Source organism: Leuciscus leuciscus (assembly GCF_965113295.1).
Source record: "Leuciscus leuciscus genome assembly, chromosome: 18".
In the NCBI taxonomy this organism is placed as follows: Eukaryota; Metazoa; Chordata; class Actinopteri; order Cypriniformes; family Leuciscidae; genus Leuciscus; species Leuciscus leuciscus.
This window is the reverse complement of record NC_138742.1, coordinates 16,037,174-16,060,577: the sequence shown is the minus strand read 5'-3', so window position 1 is coordinate 16,060,577 and position 23,404 is coordinate 16,037,174. Positions and strand designations below refer to the sequence as shown.

At 36.6% G+C, this 23,404-nt stretch overlaps 1 protein-coding gene across 1 annotated transcript in view; it reads left to right on the top strand.

The window, feature by feature from the left end:
• Positions 1-7,355, top strand: part of c1qtnf12 (C1q and TNF related 12) — a 30,734-nt gene extending 23,379 nt beyond the window's left edge. Inside the window, exons 9-11 of the mRNA XM_082144683.1 lie at positions 2,582-2,660; positions 3,261-4,627; positions 6,162-7,355. Coding sequence (XP_082000809.1) covers positions 2,582-2,660; positions 3,261-3,359 — 178 coding nt within the window. The 3' untranslated portion in view covers positions 3,360-4,627; positions 6,162-7,355. The remainder of the gene's footprint in view (positions 1-2,581; positions 2,661-3,260; positions 4,628-6,161) is intronic.
• Positions 7,356-23,404: the final 16,049 nt, after the last annotated feature.

The window sequence follows — 23,404 nt, the reverse complement described above, 5'->3', positions numbered from 1 at the left end:
ATTGACCAACTGAAACCTGGTCTAAAGTCAATGGCGCAATATTTTTTTTGTTATTTAATGAGCGCGTTAATAATGTGCGCCTATAGGTGGGTCCACAACGCGCGTACACTCTGCTTATTAAACATACAGGGACGCACAGCAGCACACAAACATGCCAAATATTTAAAATAAAAGGATTACAATGTAAAAGATTATTATTGTGTACATAAAGATCTGGTGGAATCCGGCTTGTCCCGTAGATGATCTGCTTGCGCACTTTTACCTCGCACACGAGCAGTTCCGTTTGCACTCTGGAGACACATTCGGTCTTTCCACTATCAAATTCCGTCATGTAAATAGCGAATCTGCTCATTTAAAGGGAATGGGAGATGAGACTCTGATTGGTTTAATGCACGTAAATCTCCCCAATTTTTATTTTTTTTAAATGTTCAAAAGCAAAAAAAGTTTTTGTTTAAAAGCAAAGTCTCTGTTCTTTCTTTTGATTTATACCATGGTCTGTCTGAATACACGATTCTGATTGGCTGGAAGGTGTGCAATAAAACCGTTTAATGCACAGGTAGTTCCAAGTCAGTTGTATCACCGTTCTATATTAATGCGCTGTTGTAATTGAAGTGCGCATACACATACGTCACTCCACTTTGCGTCAGGCGGTTCGTTGCCTCCACTTAATGCATTAAAATAATTTAAAGGTGAACTAAGTAACTTTTTTACCTTAACCGAATAGCTTCGGAGTCATTAGAATAGTTACATGACTTTTTTCGGGTTGAATGGTGGTCGTCTTGCACCCACCAAGCGCCTGTGAGCCGAAAAACCACCCTTGCAACTTTGAGCCGGCGGGCCGCCGGCCGCAGCGTCAGGAAGTATCGCGTGATATCAGGTCTCGCGATGTAACGAATTGCTTTACGGCAAAAAAATCTGCTAAAATTCTGTCATTATGCGCTCCCTCACGCTGTTCGAACCCGAATGAAGAAGACGTTTTAAAGAATGTCCCATCTGCTTTGATGTCGTTGATCTACTAGCCTCTGGTATCTGAGAGTCGCCAACAAGTTTTTCAACAGTGTTGTCAAATATCTATTCCGAAGCTGTAGGGGGAGCTCTATAGAGAAACCTACGAGCAAAAAGCGAGAATACAGCGAAGAAATTCCCGAAACTGCATAGCCCTGCTTTAATGCAAAGCTAGCCATGGATTATCCCTTACATATTGCATGTTCAGTTATTCATACAACAAAATATTCTGGGGGCCCTGAAATTTTGGTGAAAAATAATCAAAAATCCTGGCTGTGGCAGGCAAAAAAAAAAAAAAAGAAAAAAAAAACCTTGGCAGGGAAAGAGTTAATGTGTTTCTGACTGGCCACACGAAGTTTTCTTGTGAGTTTTGGTGATTTCAAGACTTTCTGTCAGACTTAGTGTCAGTACTGTTAGCAAAACTATCCAGGAGAAAATCTGACACCAGCAATTTTGCAAGGAAAGTTATTATGATTACATTATGTCTAATTTACCCTCAAGCAGTCTATTTATTAACATTCGATTTTGTACGCGTTGTCCACAGACCACATCAATATAAATTCATGACTCAGACTCAGAGAAATACATCGCTTATGATGAAAATTAGTATTTTTCTTGAGCTCCTTTTTACATTCAGAGCATGTGGTTTTTATTTCAGTGGCTTAAGCGTGTGAGTGCATGTCATAAAAATCCTCTTTCACAAATCAAACAAAAATGAATTTACTTAAAAGAAAGAAATAAAACTACTAGGAGACGGGGTATACATGAGATGGGGAAGGGGGAATGGGGGGTGGCAGATCTGGATAAACTCTCTTCCAGTGTTTGCTGGTCGTTAGCGTTTTTTTGCGCTTTGTGAGTAACGCATGGGCTGTAAAGCATGTTGTCTGTTCAAACTTGTGTGGAAACCAGCAAGGCATTTCCTGTGTTAAAGTGGAGCAGGCCTTTAAAAAATGTCCTCTCACCTTCAGTCTGGTCCTTGTCACCTTAGTAACCTTTACCGCCACCTTTGACTCGTGGGGTCCCTGTTGGTCTTAGCAACAGTACTGAAGGATACATTTTTAAATGTATTGCTGGATAGATCTAGGAAATTGTAGGAAATAGGAAATTATGCATTTTTAGGAATTAGACATTTTTATCAATGTATTTTTATAACAAAACATAAATGTATATTTCTTTGAATACCTTTAACACTGTGCCATGACTTACACAAAACATCTGTTAGTAAAATGTTTATATAATGGCATTATTTCTCAATTATACTACTTTCTCTTTTGCACATAAAACAAAATAAATAAAATAAAAGATAAGATAAGATAAAAAAAAGTACAGTGGCCTAACCAATGCAGTGCTTCCTGATTTTGGACATCTGTGAAGTTGGAATCTGTGAACTGTCCAAGTGGAAGATTTGAAAAGAGCTGGTTCAGTGATCAGAATGATTTAACTGATCTCACAAACATTTCACTCAGAAATTGCTAGTAAATATCAAAAGACAAATTACAAAGAAATGGCAAGTAACACATTTTATTGATTCATGATTCATTTAATCACTCATAATATTTTCTTTACCGTTGTGCAGATCCTTGGAAATGATTGTTGGCCTTGAGAGTAACAGCAAGATCTTTACAGTATCTGTCCATGGACTGCTGGAACTTCAGGTAAGAGTTAGTTAAACATACCACTCAGTTTGATACAGTTTCACTGTTAATTAACTGTATCCTCATCATACAAATCTAGTGTTTCTACTGCTGTTTACTTGGTTTCTGGCGTTCAACTCTTAAAAAAAGCTTGTTAAGATTAAAAATCGATTCATTAAATGATAAGCTATTTCCTCACAAAAGCGGTTTATTCAGTGTAGCCTCTTCTCCATTGACATCCATAAAAAAAATAAAAAAAGCCTCTGGTCTCCTGCGTACCGCCACAGCCGTAGCATTAGCATTAGCAGTTACGCTTTTTTGGCTAAAGGTTGCAGGCTTGCCTTCTAGTGGCTTTGGTGGCCCTCTAGGACCGAAGTTTCCCATCCTTGGCCTAGCAAGACCTTGATTAGCTGGTTCAGGTGTGTTTAATTGGGGTTGGAGATCAACTTTGCAGGACAGTGGCCCTCCAGGAGCAGAATTGGCCACCCTGGATCTAATCAGTTCTTGATAGAAAAACCCTCCAAAATCCAAAATCCAGATCCATGAAATTGTAGAATTAAAATGTGTTAAATAAATAAATAAATAAATACAAATATTGTGATGTCTTCTTTTTTTAAACAGGCCGGGCAGTACACCTCCATATTTGTGGACAATGCAGCTGGAGCATCGATCACAATACAGAACGGCTCAGATTTCATGGGCATGTTGTTGGGGGTATAGCCTTGTTTTACAGCCAGACTATATCTGGCAGGCCACAAAAGACTGCATTGCTCCTCTTCGGACTATCACCCAGCACCATATATCCTCATGAGACAATATTTGACTGCCACAAAGCTCTTGATTTGTTCATGGAAGAGACATGGACATATTAATACCCACAAAGCAGAGACAGTTGGATGCAAAACTGAAAGACTTTACCGAGGACAGTGGATCCACATCTGCCTTTCACAGTGAGGTTTTTACCTCTTCAGAAAGATAATTTCTCACTGTTTTTAACTCTTATTTTGTGATATATAGATGTATACAAAGAGATTTTTGTACTTTGACATTGTGTTATGCCCTTCTTAACTAATAGTGTTTATATACAGAGTGTTTATATACACAACTGGTTTTCTACGATGAGAGGTTTCCTACAATAGAAGAGCTAATCTAAGAATTTATCTTAAGGAATTTATGATCTTTTGGAGTTGTTACCCAAAATGCACACCTAGTTTTATTCATACATGCCTGTATTTTTTAAATATAACAAGCTAGACAGTTTATATTTACTATGCAGCTCCAAAAAGTATGTTGTAGTGACTTGATTATTGATAAAAGAAAAGATTTTCCATTATGCTCGGCCAAAAGAAGGAAACAGCCAAATATGAGAAAAGAAACAAGATGGATGACTCAGTCTATTTTTACGTTCAATCGCTAACAGCCCCAAACAATAGCGTTTATCCGAGCATGTGTGTTTGTGAGTGTGTGTTTGGAAAGCTGCTGCCGTGATCGATTAGACATGTTAGAGTCCTGCTGAGTTTTCATTTTGTTTACTGCAATGCCAAATACGTCATCCGAATGCTCTGTTTTTCACGTTGCCATGGAAGTTTATTCTTTGAGATGTGTTGCTCTTCTTCCTTTTTTCCAAATGTCTTCTTTTTTTATTAACTTCAGTAAATACAGAAATTAAGATGCACATATACTGTACGTATATTAGCATATTTGCCATACAAATTATTTATGTTTAAATGTATCTGCCAATTAAAATAGATTTATTTTTTTAATTGGCGTCTAGCCTTCCAGTAGATCTCAATACAAGTGAAAATAATGTAAGCAGACTTGTTTAAACATACAGTATTTGCTTGTATTGTGGTGTAATGGAAATGAAAGTATATTCAATAAATGTAAAATATATCTATTCACCTGGGCATGCTTGCGGTTGACTCGAAATGACTTTTATGAGCTTTGAAATCTTGCTAACGTTCGTAATTCTCTGCTCGATAAAGCAGGCAGCCAGAGGTGGAAAGAGTACTGAAAATTTGTACTCAAGTACAAGTACCGTTACATTGCTGAAATAATACTCAATTACAAGTAAAAGTACTGGTGTCAAAAAAGTAATTAAGTAAAAGTACAAATTACTCTTCTCAAAAACTACTCAGAGTACTAGTTACTAATTACTTTTTAGCTGGCGATAGTTAATGCATTACCAATAAAAATATTCAACAAAATCATAGATTTATGTAGAAAATAGCTACTTTTAACACGTTTTTACCTTATTGTCAAAGGACATTAATTAGGGGATACTGGAATTTCTAACTTCAATATGACACCTTGAAATATGTCAATATTCAGTAGGCCTAGCCTATAATTTTTAATACCATCGGGAAAACTACTACATACTAAATATTTTAATATCTAAATTTTTGTCCATCCATTTTGTCAAGGCAATCATTATTTTCAAGCATTGAAAAGCACAACACTCATTGTAACAGTAATCTATTTGAATGGAAAAGTTTAATTCAAGTCTTCTAAAGAGACACATCCACTTTATAAGGTGAGATTTTAATTTAGGCTTTTGTTTACATATTTAAACATTGATCAATAACCATTACAATAATCTAATATTTACTCACTCAGTGTATTTGTCTTTACAATAGGGTAACGTGAACTGTTGCAATAGCTCACACACAGCACAAGGAAGCTTGATTTCAATTCAAACTGAATTTAATTTGCAAAAAGACTAGATTTTTCATAACTTTTGACAGCGTTTAATTCAAGAGCATGGAGAGATTGGAGCTGGACGTCATTTGAGTCTGCAGTGAGAACCACTTGGAGAGATTTGCGATTGCACATGATATGACACACAGTCCGAGAGCGCACACTCAATATCCGAGTCCAGTTCGTTCGTATATTTGAGAGCTCGCGTCCAGTTTTCTGCGATTACATGAATGTGCCCTCGCGTTATAATATTGTTCGTGACATTTGCCATTAAAATATGCCATAGAAACTTGCAGGTATTAATAAAATTATGCGTAATAGGCCTAACGTTACCTGCAATCCCGCGCTGAGAGGAGGCGGGTGTGTCAAACTCGCTGTCGTTGAGATGAGAGAATGAGAACGCGCAGCTGGTAAAATATAGATATTTTGACAATACTACTATGTAGTTTGTTGTTCCAAACTTTCAGTCCAGCCATTAATCACTCTGAGCTCCTCGCCTCCTTCATGATCAGCTCTTCAAAACCTGCTGCGACTGCGGCGGCTTTCATTCAGTCCAAATATCAGGGGTTTTATTGGTCCGTTTACGATCGAATATTTTTATTGGCTACCGAAATGCCATTCAAAGATTTGAATATCAATTCAAATTGTACTCAGTAACGAAATGTGATTTTACAAGTAGCGAAGTAGATTACTTATCTTAATATGTACTTGAGTACAAGTAAAATTACAGATTTAAAAATATACTCAAAAAAGTACAAGTACCCAAAAAAACTACTTAATTACAGTAATGTGAGTAGTTGTAATTCGTTACTTCCACCTCTGCAGGCAGCACGTACTCCCGGTGCTGCACGATGAAGCTCATGGAAAATATTCTTTGCTGCGGTAGTGTGGAAAATGCTTCTTTGCATCATTTGCATTGTAAATAATCCAGGATACTTCAAATACCTTGGCAAACAAGAGCAAGCCTGACAGACTGATGGTGGCATGGCACCTGGGCACACTAAAGAGTGATCTCTGAAATCCAATCCAATTTAAGTATCATTTAACTTTGTCATCAAGTGTTATTTAGAACGTCACATGCGGAAAAAAAACGACACACAGTTGCACAGATACACAAGGTTTCTTCAACAAGACCTGTGGTTTCGTAGGAGCCACAGCGCCTTCAAGCCTCATCTTTAGTCAGTAGGACTTTTTGTTTTTCTTGTCTACTTATAGAGAGCTTTTGAGAAACAAAACTGTTCATTAGTGCTTCTTCAAAGCTCTGGTGTGGATATCAAGATCTTTTATTTTTTCATTTTAAGCCAAAACCACAGCCTTGTAATACAAAACATTGTGGTTATCATTATTCTGCTGAAGTATTATTTTAGTTTTATTTATATATTATCATAGTTTTCATTTATACTGTTAATTAGCTTATGTATATATAAGCTAATATAGTTTATTTTGTCATTTTTATTAGTTTTTTTTTATATTTCTAAATAGTTTTCATTTATTTATTTATTTTTATTTTATTTTATTTCATTTAGTAATTTTAGAAGTTCTACTTATTTCCGTTACATGCCAAAGCAAAATTACAAAATTTTCAAAAACATTCTTTTCTTTTTTTTTTTTTACCAGAATTTTTTAGCTTAAGGATAACAACACTGGTCTGATGTAACGATTTAGTGACTCTATTAGTATTCTATGGTGAGAAGTACGCAAACAACAGCCAATCTAAGGGTTCATCAAAAGGTATCCCAAAATGCACCTCTTCGATTGTACAAACATGACTGTATTTTGTGTTTTTAAAGTCTATACACTGCTTCAAAAAGCACATTTTAGTATCTTGGTAATTGATAAACAACAGATTTTCCATGATCCTTGGCCAACAGAAAATACAAAAAAAAAGAAAAGAAAAACACCAAATAAGCGATGATGATTCAGTCTATTTTTTGTGTCCAGTCTGTAACAGTTTTGCAACAGCTTGACTAAATTAAGCCCTTATTATGTGAAAAATTTACACATAAAAGACTCCCAACACTTGTGACAATTTTGCAGCACTTTTCTTTGCACTTAGATAATAATTGAAACCTGAGTGCTAGTTACACAGTGTCTGCAGGTAATCTCTTTCAGCTGTTATCATTATCAGCATGAACCCACACAGTAGCTGCGGCACATCTGAACATTCCCACATTGACTTCAACACAGTTTCTAAACAGAAACAGACTCTTTTGCGAGATTAAGTTCATTAATCATTATTTGGAGGAGAAAATTCAGAATCAAACGATATGATTCTAATATTTCCATGCTATACTGTAAATTTCAAGGACTTACCCTAGCTGCTATTATGATATATTGATTATCATAAATTCAACAATGGGCACGAAACAAAACAACGAGCTTAAGATGAATCAGATCAGCTGATGTTTGGAAAAGTGTCTAATATGTTATGTTGCTGTTTGTGTGGTCCACATATTCATAAAGATTTCGGTAAGGGGTGTGACGGCTGTAGAGAGCTGTTTGGTGTATTTTAATGAGGTTGTATTATGTGCATGTAAATATTACAGCACACATCTATAAAAACCCATGCTACAAGAGTACTTTATGTTTGTGAAAACTGCTGCTTTTTTATTTTCATTCTTGAACAAGACTGTTTAATATATGTAGGCTAAGTGAGTTATGTTCTAGACAAGATTTCTAGACATGACTTTTTCAGTCAAATGTTTGAAAACAGACAGCTAAACTCCTTCACAATTTACTTGTAGATTTATACTGCGGTTATTGGAACATGTGCTTTTAAAAACGAACTATGCTTTGCCTGGCATAAAAACTCTTGGCTGAAGGGCTATGTGGCCATTCTCTTAGAATAACATTAATTGGAGCACTGAAACATGTGGTTAAGGACACTAATGTTGCTGTGTACATTTAAAGAGAACTAATCAACTCTTTTAACTCTTTTATAAGCTGTTAGAATCGACTGAGATAAAACGGGAGAATTTAGTGTGGGAATGCAAGTGCACATTAAAACTGAATATTAACAATAGATGAGTATTTCTTCAACACTTTTGAGTTTCAAGCAAGGTTTGATTTTTATAATCATTCATAACATATTTCAGCTTCTTTCCTTTTGTCAAATGAGGGTCATAGTATATTTTCCTTTGAAACTTTGTGTATATTTTATTCTTTAACCCAGACTGCCAATATTTAAACTATGAAAATCCATTACATATTATTATATATTTAATATTACACGTTTAAGACAATAATCATTTAAATAAAATATTACACATAAACCATTACAAAAATTTGTTTTTGTCAAAATAATTTAGATAATATTTTTCTGCCACACACTTGTGGTATAATTTCCACTATACTCTGAACAATTTTGCCCCTAATATTTTTTGGGGGCAAACATTTCCAAGGAGTCAACTTCAGTGAAGAGATGAAATTTGAGACGCTGTGTGAATAACAAAAAAATTAAGGTAAATATCACTTAATATTGTTTATTGTTCATCATTTCCAATCAAGCTGGAACTGTTAACTGTTAATATCCAAAAAGTGTGAAAATATTATTTGAGGACACATTATAGGACACATAAAATACTAAAAGACATTCTACTCCAAAAACACAATATCATTTGTGTTGTCAAACACAATAGATTAATTGAGATGTGATGGAAATGTTCATTTTTTTTTTTTTTTATAAAAACAGGATTATTCTGTACGGCATGTATATATCCACTGTTAGACATTGTTAGAAAACAAAAAAATTCAGGAATTGTATCCATGAAATAGCTGCATTATTAGCCAAAAGCATTGATTAAGTGTTCTATTGTTAAAACCATTGTCTTTGCAGTGGTATTATATTAATATGGAATCGGTCCTTAGCTTCTTCTTCTTGCATATTGCTATTAATAATTCTCAAATGGCTATCACTGCAAAGCAGTTTGTCTTTTTTGCTGTTGTTATGTTGTTTTAAATATGTTTAATGACAGCTATGCGAGCATGCTTCAACTCATACACCGTATAGTGTGGAGCGCTCAGAGCCTGCCAAGGCAGTTGCGAAACCACCTAGCACCACAAACTCCCTGACAGGAATTTCCCATTGCCCCATTATCAGCATCAGACAAGCTGAGTGATCCCAATTACCTCTTGCCCAAATGCTAAGAGCAACTATTCTTTTTTCTTTCTTTTTTTTCAGAGAGGAGAGTGAACGTTTATGAATGGTTCCATTGTGAATGTGAAGTTTCCTTGTTCACTGAGCACTGTATAAACAATCACAGCATATGGCTGTAGCCTATTTTAATTAATAGATTCCTCATCCTCAACAAGAGGACAGGTAGGGAGATAACAGCACAGACTCGCAGGGATTGACTCCAGAGATAAAATGAGGCACCGTTAGATGCTTAACAGGCTTCCTCTTCACAAATCTATGCCTTCATTGTTGTACTGTAAAAAGCAAAAAAAAAAAAAAAAGAATTATATGATTAATAAAATTATATAAAATAAAATTATATAATATATAAGATAAAATTAATCTAACTTAATAAGATAATAACAGTGTGCTTTTCAAATCCATTCAGAAAATGTCACAGCTAGGCCTTTCAAAATATTCGGACTTTTAATATATATTAAAGTTTTACTAAAAATATACAATACTGTTCTAAATTTTGAGGTTGGTATGATTTGTCTGTTATGTCTACTTGTTATGTTAAGTCTGTTATGTTCACCAAGGATGCATTTATTTGATACAGTAAAAACAGTAATAGTGTGAAACATTGTTACAATTTAAAAGAACTGGTTTCTATTTTAATAGGCCTATATTTTATTAAAAGTCTTATAGTTGAACTATGTTTCTATTTTAATGTATTTTCATATATTTTATTACTGTTGTGCTGCTTAATATTTTTGTGGAAACTGACTTTGATGAATAGAACTTTCAAATGAACAGCATTTATTTGTAAATTTAAACTAAATTTAAATAAATAAAAATCATACATGTACTTGGAAGATCGCTCTTTACTGACACTGATATGAGAGGTATGAAATATGAAATCTTAAGCATATAGCCATCATACGACATATACTTTTAAAATATATTTAATTACTTTTTTACATACAATTATTATGAAACAGCAAAAATTGGGAGAAGTAACTAAAAATTACAAACCACAATGTAACATTTTTGTTTAAAATTAACCAAATGTAAATAATGAGTCAGTGCATCATCAATATTTCTTTCAAAACTGTTTTTGTCTTACCCTGATTCATATGGAAAGCCTATTTAAGTGTTTACATTTCGGGGTGGTTTTCGCGGGAAATTGTGCACATGAGTCACTCGCCCATGTGTGTCTGTCTCCTAATTAAAAAAGTTGCCCCGGCTACTTTGACACATGTATGCAGGTTAGTTGTCACTAGGAGTGAGAAACTTTTACATGGAGCCGCTAAAACCTTCGAGGAATCCCAAAAAAAAAAAAAAAAAAAAAGAAGAGCGACAGAGCTCGTAATAAAATGAGAATCAACATTAGCTTTTCAGAGATGGCGAGAACTGAGGGATTTGAACGGTTGAGGCAACACAGACAGATTTTTTTTATTGCTACTGGTGAGTAAGGTATTTTTATTGAACAGATAAATTGCCAGATGTAGGCTAACTCTCTACCATAGTCTATTGAGCATTATCTATTGTGAAGGGTCATTTCATTATGGGTTGTTGTTGCGCTGTGCTTGAATTTATTTTAAAGGATGTAGGCTACCATGTCAAATGGGTAACGTTAGCCATAGCTACAGTAGGTTATATCTCTTAAGCCAGAAGTGAATGTTTCATGAGCAGTATATAATCTCTCTCCTTTTTTTTAGGTATGAGAAAGAACAATTTACTTTCTCTCCAAGGAAAACGCATTTGCCTCTTCTACTGCCATTATCTTCAATTGAAGCTGACTCAGATTCAGGTAAACAATTTGCTTTCTCCGCGAACCATATTCATCCGCACAGTCACGCAGAGCCGAAGCACAACCAAAACAATATTCTTCCGCAAAATGCGGAGTGACAACCTCATAACTGACATGATAATGTAAAAATAATAAGTGTTATTTATACACATACATAAGTGTATGATTAGTAGGCCTACATATAAAACACATGTGACTGACAACTTATGAAACTTGTACCCTTGTTCTAATGTTCTGTAAGAAAAATAGATTCTACTTTCGTAATATAGCTGAACCACCATGTCCCAATGTGGTTTTATTATTCACATCTTTTCCCAACAGCTATTACAAATACAGTTTTTTTTTTTTGGAGGATTGAATTGAACAAATCAACAACATTTAAGATAGTTGTGAAACCAACTCACCAGAGAAAACAAGCATTTAAGCATGAACTCCAAACCGTATACAATATACTATGATATACTGTAGCCCAATTGACAACTAGCCTCGGTGTCCTACCATACAGTATACATACATATTTCTATATGTGAGACCGTATTACTGAACCCTGAAGTAAGACACAAAAAGTGGTTCTTTATGAGACCTGGACATTGCACAAGACTATCGCAGTGGACGCTTGGAATGAGCCATAGTTCTCTACTATTGCTCCAAATTTCCTATTTGTCAGCATTTCCAAACAAGGCCACCTGTAGAGAGCAGAGCAGACAGAGAGACTCTCTCCCTGGGCGACGCTGAGTCCCTGTATATTATGTTTTGTGCATGCTTCAGATTTTTTCATGGCAACCCGAGTTACTCTAAACAGCTCTGCGCAGCCCCAGCCCTGCTGATACCAGTCGCCACCAAACACAACTGTTACTATGGTAGCGGCTCGATCCTGTCTCGTTTCGGTCTATTGGGTGAAAGATTGGATGAGCTCAAAGTAAAATGTCTAAAACCGTCTCAGACCTTTCATACTTGGGATATTTGACTATTTGTCTGTAGTGCTCTTTTGGTTTATTATCGTTATTAGCATTATTATTTGTCCGCCTGTCTCCAAGTCCCCACCTGGCAACTTGGTTTTCTTTTCTGTTCTTTTATCCCACTCTCATTTTAACCCCACTTGTATTTGTGGTGTTCTGGATTATAAATGAGCCTGACAAGTCTCTCCAAGCTTATGTTACAATGTGCAGCACTGTAAAGCTTTGGAATGAGCAAAGTACACAGACAGTGAGCAACGATTGATTTTCCTATAAATTGTGAGCGGGAGCTATTGCTCAGACAAGGAGGCTCCGGTAAGACACAGAAGGCCTTGCCAGGAATGAGAACGATGCTCCTGTCTCTGTCTATTCCTCTGTCTCATTCTGCATGCAAAGAGAGCGAGGGAGAGAGGACAGAAAGGTGTGCCTACAATTATGGGCTTTGTACACCTTATTTTCAGAATTATTAAAAGCAGACGGTAATTATTAATTAACATCTTCACATTAATTATAAAGAACAACTCGATTTTTGTACTTTATTTTGTTTTATTTTATTTTAAAGTTAAGTTAGATGAATATGAATGATACATTTTCCAAGATGGCATCAATAGTATCTCAAAACACACAGCGCTTGTACTAAAATCAATACATTATACCATTAAATATTTTTTTCTTAAAAAATCTCTCTCACAAACATTATCAGTGTTACACTAATAAAACATTTTAAAAATTGCCTGTATGAAGAATTACATGTGAAGGTAAATTGAATGGACATTTAAAGGGGTAATTCACCACTGGCAAAATGGGCTTTCAGTAAAACGTGGCTGCCTAGTATGCAGTAGAAAGGCGGGGTAAAAAGAAATTTGTGCTATACTGTACCTGACTAGAGAAAATAGAGAAAAAAGGCTGTTGTTGCCAAATAGATAGGAAAGCTTCTACACCCATAATGCACTGGGCATGTTGTCATCTAAGGCCACTCCCACTCTGCTATGTTTATGCTTGGCAAAAGTCAAATAGTGCCTTGCTTTAGTAGGAAATACTTCTTAGCAAACTTCTAGTCACAATGGTGTCACTTGGTGTTGTTCGATGACAACGAACAGTGTTTTAAACCAAACGGAGGGGAAAAACTGTAGGAAATGGCCTTTTTTTTGTTGCAAAAGCGCAGCCTTTTCTCAGACAGACTGTCAAATAAACGTGAATTTCTCAGTCCCGGTAACGGAGAAAGAGTAAACATTGTATATTTATATATATTACCGACATTGTAACAATACAAAGCAGGTTGAAAATCGGTGAAGTTACACTCTAAACAGCCTCTTCTTCCTATGAATTTTGACCTTGGAAATACTTTCCCATCATTTTTAGATGAAACAAAGTTTTTAACATTGATAATATCATAACATGTAATTTTGTTAACAATAAATTGGTCTTTTTTACAAATATATATAGGCTATATGTATATTTTTACACTTTTATACATTGCTTGCGCTATAGTGAAAATGAGAATTCTTTTTTTTTTTTTTTTTCATAGAAGCACCTGGTACATTCAAATATTATAAAAAAATTTACAAAACAATATGGAGTCAAACCATTTCATTTTTATTAGAAAATATGTGAGGTGCTTCTTGAACATTTTAATATTTACTCCTTAATGTGTGATGATGTCTGACTTTTGATAGCTCACCCAATGCGGCTCTACTATTAGAAAACTTGACTTTGATATTTTATTTGTACTATTAAAAATATTAAAAAAATTGGAGTAGGTATCATTCAACTATTATGTTGTCAAATTTTAGAATGTTTAAAAAATTACATATATATATATATATATATACATATATATTAAAAATAAAAGCATTCCTTGTTTTAGAATGCAGTGTGATTATAATTTTTTTTATATTTTTTTATATGAGCGAATACAAATCCTCCTAGGTGATTATATTTATATAGTCATCATAGTTATACAACCGCAATTCCAGCTGGCATTCTTCTCCATTTTCATAATCTCCCCAACTCCAAAACTGCAAAGTAACGCCCTGAGGAAAGATTCGGAAGATACATTATGAATCACATAGCCGCATCATTAGGTTAATTACCCCACAAACGCACAGCGGCTGGGTATGTTCACTTCAGAACGGCGACTGCGAGACGTGATGACACAGGCTGTCTTTGAGAGCGTCCTCATAATTGCCTCGGCTCTGACATGCATCTGTCAGTGACACACTGCTCACGTTAATGCCCTTCTGTCCACAAAAACCAAGGGGGAAGGAGGTATTTTGGTACTTTGGGGTCGGACAGGTTGCCCTTCGGAGACTGTGGGAGGCCCGAACTGGAGCCATTGGTTTAGATTGGTATCGTGTTAATGGTTCCCCAGACTCTGAGACCCACACTGGAAAACCGTAAGAGGCTGAAGAATGCAGATCTCCCTGAATCAATGTCACAATTAGAGACAATTGCACATACAGATTTGAGTCAGGCATCCAGACGCAATGTGCCTGTTGGAACATGGCCCTTCTCATACTGTCTTATCTCCCCTTATTCATCGACAGGGTTTCATACATGCCGTTATGCTGTTTAACACCCCATAGGCCACAGTATAAACTGTGAATGATGTTCCACTTAAAAAAACATTCAGTGATACATACTTTATTTGTAATGGCTAGGCCGTCACTTCCACAGACCTCCAGTGTCTAGGATCAGCCATCAGTCCTCCTCCCCACTCAGCGCCACTGTTATGGGCCGTTATGAGAAACATGTCAAGCATCTGTGATGAGGAGACAGGGATAGAACTAATAGCACTAATCAGAGTAAATCTGCCCCTATTGTCTCTGCTCTGAGTGATAAGACAAGTGGAGGGGCTGTGGTACCCCACGACAGATCTGATGGGAAAATGCAATGCTGAACTCGCCTGGATGATGGAGTAAACATATCGATGAAACCAGCTTTTTGCTGAAAATGACCACATTGTCAGCATAAGACCTGTACTTCTCTGTCTTACGAATGTAAAAAGTGGTTATCTGCAACTGTTAATCTGTAAAAGTTTTTTCTACTTGATCTAACACTTCAATTTTTGTTTGTGTCACCTATGTATTTAGGTTGATTCAGTGTTGTTAAAGGGATAGTTCACTTTGAAATTCATTTTTGGTATGTTTTAGCTTACCTCAAGGGCATCCAAGATGTAGGTGTCTTTTTTTCCGCGGTAGTTTCAATTTTGATATTTTTAGGTCAAACCGTTCTTGTCTGTCAGTCATATAATGCAGGTCTATGGTCACGGTCTCAAAACACAAGCACAGAGTCCAAATTAAAACAATTCCCCGTCGTCCAAATGAAACAATTCCCCATCGTAAGTACACATTGATGGCCTGAGACACGAAACGAGCGGTTTGTGTGAGAAAACGAACAGTATTTATATCGTTTTTACCTCTTATACGCAGACATGTCCGAGTGATCTGATCTGACGTGTACGCAGACTGGTGCATAGATATATACACTAGATGTCACCTTAAAGACATTCGTTCCAATGAACTGCCGTAGACAAAGCGACATCTAGTGTATATATATCTATGCACCAGTCTGCGTACACGTCACACACCAGGATGCGCGAGCGCCCTCAGATCACTTGGACGTGGCTGCGTATAAGAGCTAAAAACTATATAAATACTGTTCGTTTTCTCACACAAACCGCTCGTTTCGTGTCTTAGGCCATCAATGTGTACTTACGATGGGGAATTGTTTAATTTGGACGACGGGGAATTGTTTTAATTTGGACTCTGTGCTTGTGTTTTGAGACCGTGACCATAGACCTGCATTATCTGACTGACAGACAAGAACGGTTTGACCTAAAAATATCAAAATTGAAACTACCGCGGAAAAAAAGACACCTACATCTTGGATGCCCTTGAGGTAAGCTAAAACATACCAAAAATGAATTTCAAAGTGAACTATCCCTTTAATATAATAATTTCAACATAAATAAAATCCAATTGATTTTGATTGGATAGTTAAAATGGTGTGAAAAAAAAATCTAAATATGATATAAAAAATAATAACACACACTTTCTGCATTTTTACATTTTCAAAAAAACTCATTTTGTATGATTTATAAGCTTATTTCCTCACGGGACCTCAATTTAGGTCCATGGTGACACGAGTCCCCATGAGTCAGTGTGCATTCATGTTGAAGTCCCCACCGGGATAGAAAAACACACACACACACAGTTTGTAAAATGTAATTTATTTCTGTGATGATAAAGCTGAATTTTCAGCATCATTCATCAGGATTCTCTGACGACTTTAAATTGCAAAATAACAGCATTTATTTGAGATTGAAATCTTTTGTGTGTAGAGATGCTGCTGAGCGAGCAGAGGTGAAGATGAGTAAGCACACTAACATGTTTTGTTTTTCAATCTCTTAGAAATCGCTAAATCAGCTTATTTGAAGGCGAGACACTACATGTAAAAACAGTTTTTTCATGCATCTGTCAATTTAGCAATTTTTGAGCAATTCTCAGACCAGTGGAAAGAAAACATCCAAAATACACTTTTAAGTGTATATTTTATCTATTTGCATCTATAGATTTCAATTACAGTATATATCTTTTAAAGGCCATTTTCTCAAAATGAGTCAGAAATCTCCACTTTAGCAGCAATTAAATACATCAAACTTTACAGTTTTATTCCTATCTATATTCTGAAGGTTTTTACAGAGGGGTTTGTTCATGTATCATTTGCCTGATTTATAAAAAATGGTCAACAATAAAAAAAATTCTGGCTGTTGACAGTATTTTTTTATTTATGGAGTAATAAAAAAAGATATCCAAAATCCCCTCTGTAAAAACCTTTAACTCTAATATGTGACCCTGGACCACAAAAACAGTCACAAGGGTAATTTTTTTGAAATTGAGATTTAAACATCACCCAAAAGCTGAATAAATAAGCTTGAAAATCTGGAATCTGAGTGTGCAAAAAAATGTCAAATTAAACAATCATTTTGAACCTGACTTCACCCAACGTTCAGATTTTTGTTCTAGAGATATATGCTAATTAGTGCATATTTAATTAGAACCACCTAATTTGCATATTTAAACAACATTTCAGAAAGCATGTAATGCAAAAAAAAAAGTTCGCTTCTAAATGTAATCCATCAAATGGGGAAGTATGGCACTTTCTATTATTTTAATTTTTTTACCCTATTCACCTGGGTAATATGCCAATATGCAAATTAGGTTGCCTTAACTCTTTAAAAGCACTTACAAATTGCACAGGCATTTTAAATGCTTTATTTGTTTGTAAAATAAAAGCATCGTCAGTTCAGAATGTGTATTTCCAGGTCTCTTTACAATACAACCCCATTGGCACTCTTAGTCATCAGGATAACATCATTTATTATTCTCAAGCAATATTTTTAAGATCCTGTCTGCTTTAAAAAGGCAATGATATTCACAAACAGCGATCACCTATAGACATTAACTCAGCTTTTCCTTTGAAATGGCTGATTATGAGTTCCAGTTACTTCAGAGTGAAGTAGGAGTAACACAGGAGTGAGATGGAGACAGCCAGAAGGAGAAAAATCCGAAATATTGCCTTGTCTGGTTCATAAAGTTCAATGTCAACAATCCAAATGGATTTCTCATTCTCCCGTTGGTGATGGTATGTGGTGTGGTTTGACACGGCTTTGTGCAGACCCCGTACACATAAACTCCCCCTTCGGCCTCTCAGCCAGCCACCGCGCCATCACTCAATCCTCTCCTTGTTATAGAGCTCATAAATGTCGAAAATATCAGAGCCATTACAGCAATACCTCCATTTATGCTAGTTTTAGGAAAGTGATCTTCTGCTGGGTGATGATGGGGTGTCTGCCGGGTCATTTGGATGGAGAGTTGCTCTGCTTCCCTCTGTCGATGCCTCTCGGCCCCTGTTGCGATGAGGTCTGTTACTGTGTCTTGCATGAAAGATAAAGGGATGAAAATGAAGTATATTCGGCCACATAACTGTCAAACTCATTTTCACACCTTTTAACGTTGGCATACCATTGATGCATTATTATGTCATGCCGAGTTCTTTTTCTCAACATACCGCAGTCGTTTTTCAGTTGCAGAGTCGAATGTGAGATCACGGCTAGGTGAGAATATATTGGTGTTGTTGGCTGATATAATGGTCTGGCTTAGTTCTCCATTTGTACCAGCTTTGCAGCTCGTTATGTGGCCTTCCTCTCCACATGGTTGCAATAATCGGATGGCTTTCCTCAAAATCCAATGCAAGGGCTTGCATGAAGTGCCTGTGATAATTCTATTAACATAGCTTGAATTCTGATGCATTAATATTAAAAGGTTAGTTCACCCAAAAATGAAAATTTTGTCAGTAATTACTTAATAGACATCGTTAAAATAGTCCAAGTGACTACAGTGGCTCAACCTTAAGTTTATCAAGCGACGAGAATACTTTTTGTGCGCAAACCCCCCCCAAAATAACGACTTTATTCAACTATTCATTTTCTTCTGTGTTGGCCTCTGAGTGAGTTCACGTAGTGTAATATGTGTGTGACGCGTGTAATGCTGGCCAATAGTGAGCCTACGTTCTGACGTTGCGCTGCGCTGTTACACTACGTGAACTCACTCAGAGGCCCACACAGAAGAAAATGAATAGTTGAATAATGTCATTATTTTTGTTTTTTTTGCGCACAAAAAGTATTCTCGTCGCTTGATAAACTTGTGGTTGAGCCACTGTAGTCATTTGGACAATTTTAACGATGTCTTTACTAACTTTTCTGGGATGGCAGTTATCGATTACATGGAAGCCTATGAAGGAGTGAGCCAGCTCTCAGATTTCATCAAAAATATCTTAATTTGTGTTCCGAAGATGAACGAAGGTGTTACAGGGTTGGAACAACATGAGGGTGAGTGATTACTGACAGAATTTTCATTTTTGGGTGAACTAACCCTTTAAGGATACGGGGTAAATAAGGATGTAAAAGGATCAAGCCACACATTCAATAGTAAAATGCTTTTTATCTCGATTTTTACATTTATTTTCCTGTCTGCATTAATGTTTTTAAAGGAGAAAAAAAACACTGATACTCTAGCTGCTAAATAATACCATTTGCAGAAAAGAGAAAATTTGCAGACATAATTTCCCCAATGTGGGACAGGTTTACAATCACATGCTGGCAGAATATATTCCTGAAATAAACTTTCCAGGCTCTGGGAGTAAAAACAACTCCTTTTCTTTAGTGAGTGCTACTGGCCTCAGCCTGATATTCATCAGCTAGGATAACCTCTGACCTCTGGAATCATGTGATGCTGAGTGCTGGGGATCCTGCTGTAGCCAGACAGTCTGACTGTGTGGCAGCATCTCTTCCTCGATTACATGCCCTCATCTTTCTCTTTTTTCCCCTCTACCTCCTCCCAACGCCCTCTTCCTCCCCCATCTTGTGGTTAGTTTCAACAATATCACTATGTATTTGCTTTGTAAATATTTTTTCACACCACCCTCTCTCTCTTAAAAGACTTCAGCACAAAAAGAAGACTCTCATAGTCTTCACAGTCGGGCAGTGCTATTTTTATGAAACTGCTGAAAGGCATCTATTCTAGCCCTGTTACATTTAAACAATATCACACAAGCCAGGCTGTTTTATTTAAGAATAATCTTTTTTTTTTCTTCAACATTTCAATAAACAAGAAGTTAATATTGGGTTACTTGCATTTTTGGGGACAATAATACTAGTTACTTTGTCTATTTTTGCTCCGCCAACAAAATTAGTTCAAAACAAAGCCTCAGCAGAGCACGTCTCTGAGCAAGCAGCAGTGTTTCGTTCACGAATGAATAGAACAAATCGGCTATGCATACCATTCATCCTAAATAGCATGTGAGATTAGAATAATGCTGCACCTGAAATCAATTTGCGATTAATTTACCCCACCCCACACAACTGTAGTGTATGAAATTGGGGTTATTTTGACATTTAACAGCATAATACTTGTAGCTATATTAAGCTGACTGTTATAGTTTATTGTATTATCATTTTGTGTAATTTTTGATATTTTCTCCAAGCATACAGGCCTGTAGAATAGTGCGTTAAAACAAATTCATAAGGAAAAATAAAATTTTCACAGATCACGGATTCCAAGTGATCAAGGGCTTAGAGCGTTCCATTTAAAGGTGAACTAAGTAACTTTTTGTCATTGGTCACTTTTAACTTTAAGTCATTGGAATAGTTATATGACTTTTTTCAGGTTGAATGGTGGTCGTCTCGCACCCCCAAAGCGCCTGTGAGCCGAAAAACCACCCTTGCAACTTTGAGCCGGCGGGCCGCCGGACGCAGTGTCAGGAAGTATCGCGTGATATCAGGTCTCACGATGTAACGAATTGCTTTACGGCAAAAAAATCTGCTAAAATTCTGTCATTATTGCGCTCCCACACGCTGTTCGAACCCGAATGAAGAAGACGTTTTAAAGAATGTCCCATCTGCTTTTATGTCGTTGATCTACTAGCCTCTGGTATCTGAGAGTTGCCAACGAGTTTTTCGATAGTGTTGTCAAATATCTATTCTGAAGCTGTAGGGGGAGCTCTATAGAGAAACCTGCGAGCAAAAAGCGAGAATACAGCGAAGAAATTCCCGAAACTGCATAGCCCTGCTTTAAACACATTGTCGCCTGTAGTGGCCACTCGTGCAACGTAAGCAATGATGTACATCCAAGTGCACAAGACGGAGGGAAGTTAGCAAGGGAAGGTCATAAAAAATTGGACTTAAATTGGATTATAAAATTGGCTTCTAAACTAATATTGCCCACAAACCATTGCACTTTAGAGAAGGATTTGGTTCAGAACTACAAACACGAATAAAAAGAACTACAAACATGGCAGATGTGCATGAGATTGATGGTTAAGTAGAGATGGCCTGAAAGGGGTTTGAGTTTAACCTGACGAAAAAATGTCTTTCATGTTATCTGTTATATATTTCATCCGCAACAACATTGTGAACTTTACAAATACAAATAGCACAATAGTAAAAAACATTGGCCATTATATTAAATTAATCTTTATGCAAAAAAACCCCAAAAACATTAGCAGAGTTCTCTGCATGAAAGACCAACCACTGGCAAATCAATGTGTTATCTGTTTCCTCTCCAATACAGCAGGAAGAACTGTAGTGTAAATAAAAATTTTATGTGGAGTGTGTAAATGAGGATGAAACTGTGACAGGATGATTGACATTCTTATGGTGACAGAATGCATGTGAACTATGCGACAAAGAGCAATTTTATGACGTGGTACAGTTACATGTCCCAAAGCTTGCTTGCTCTTCTGCTACACACTCAAATGTATCTACTTTTTCATCACAAAAAAAGTACATACTTTTAGGGCATAGTATGAGTGGACGAATTGGGACACAGGAAATCACTTTCCACAGGCGTTACAGGGAAGATCGGATCATTTTATTGATACTTTCATTCAATATTGTTCAGCAAAATGAACAAATCTTTATTCAAGTCATTTTGATCATTTGAGTGGAGTTAAAAAGTTATATAGCCAAATGCCCTGAACACATCCAATTATGCAATCTTTGATCATATTACGAATTATGAAATAATTAGAGAATTATGAGTTTTTTGTTTATTTGTCATGTGAAAGACGCAATGAACGAATCGTCACCAAGGACTGGTTATTTTTCTATGATGGTCCGTCTCCTGTGTTTCTGATGTGGTTCAATGCCTCAAAAGAAAATTTCATCATACCTACTTTTGCAAATACTTGTAGCCTAATCTCTAAATCCTGACAGGACTTTTAAAAATTAGGATTACATTTTTTTGTGCCCCTTTTGTTGCACCAGATCCATCATTATCTCAATTCTGAAGAACAACTGCAGCTGCGATACTGTTAATTGTATTATGTAGCACACACTGTGGGCTCACTGAACAAACTCTGAAGCATTCCACATATATTAGTCATATTACTGTACAAGCACTGAGAGCTGTGCTGTTTGGAGTAGAGCGTGAGACAACATGTTTGGCTGTCGAGCCCTGTTGTGGATAGGAGTGCTGCATGGTGTAATTAGTGCTTGGTGATATTATAGTACACAGTCACACCCCCCCAGTTCCTCACAAAGCCTTTCAGAGCGAGAACAAGTGGAGCATTGGCAATATGACATTAAGGTCTCATCTTGGCCAAAGAGCCCGGACGCCCCATGACGGCTGGCCATTGACCAGCGGCCCATATGAACCCACAAGTGGCTCCCAGCTGTAGCGGGGCCTAAAAAGAGGCGCTGTGCTTAACTTTCTCCAGCCCACTTGCTCGTCTGAGAACATGTGTGAGGTACGAGGGAACAGGTTTGTCTTTGATGAGAGAGTTTGTTTTTGGTTCTCAGTGAGGAGAGAGAGGTGGCATAGTCTGGCTGCTGACGTAGCCTGTGGGACAGCCGAGACCGTGTGGGGGGTACAGCTCGCCAGGCAGCTGGGAGCTCCTGTGCTGGAACGTCTGCCTGTGGATTTAGCTCTCTGTGGACATGTCTAGATACTGTGTCTTTAATTCCAATGGCCAACCCGCTGGACAAGAGGCCTGTACTGTGTGCTCTCCGAAATGAATGCTCCTCTGTTAGAACTTTTCCAAGCTGTGCCAACTGTCCTCTGACTGTCTGATGTCTGCAAAGCTGACCTAACACGTAGTTTAATGTACCAATTAGGGGCGTGATGACATTTTGAAAATGAATTTGGTAAAAGAGATGCAACAGTTTACTCAGTATGTTTCATAAACATCACATAATTCAGTTGAGTTTATATAAATGTTCATACAGCATAATTCACAAACATGCTTCATCAAGTCCTGTGTTTCAAATAAGGGTACAATTTTCAAGACTATGTTTCTGTGACAAACAATAATTTGTTTCCCACCTACAGAAAGCAGGGCTGGGAATCAATTATTTGCATGATTCAATTTGATTCCGATTCACAAACTCCCGAATTTATTCCACTTTTGTTCAGTTTAAATTTTTATTTTTTTTTCATAAGAGAACTGTTTGATTCGGGAATCCGACTACTCTGGTCGCACTGTATGGCTGCGTCTGAAATCGCATGCTCTCTTGAGTAGGTACTTATTTTGAATAGTTAATTACTTCACGAATGCTAAATATGTACGTTCTATATAGTATGAGTGTGTGTATGAATGTATTCTGGACATACTACAGCCGCCATGC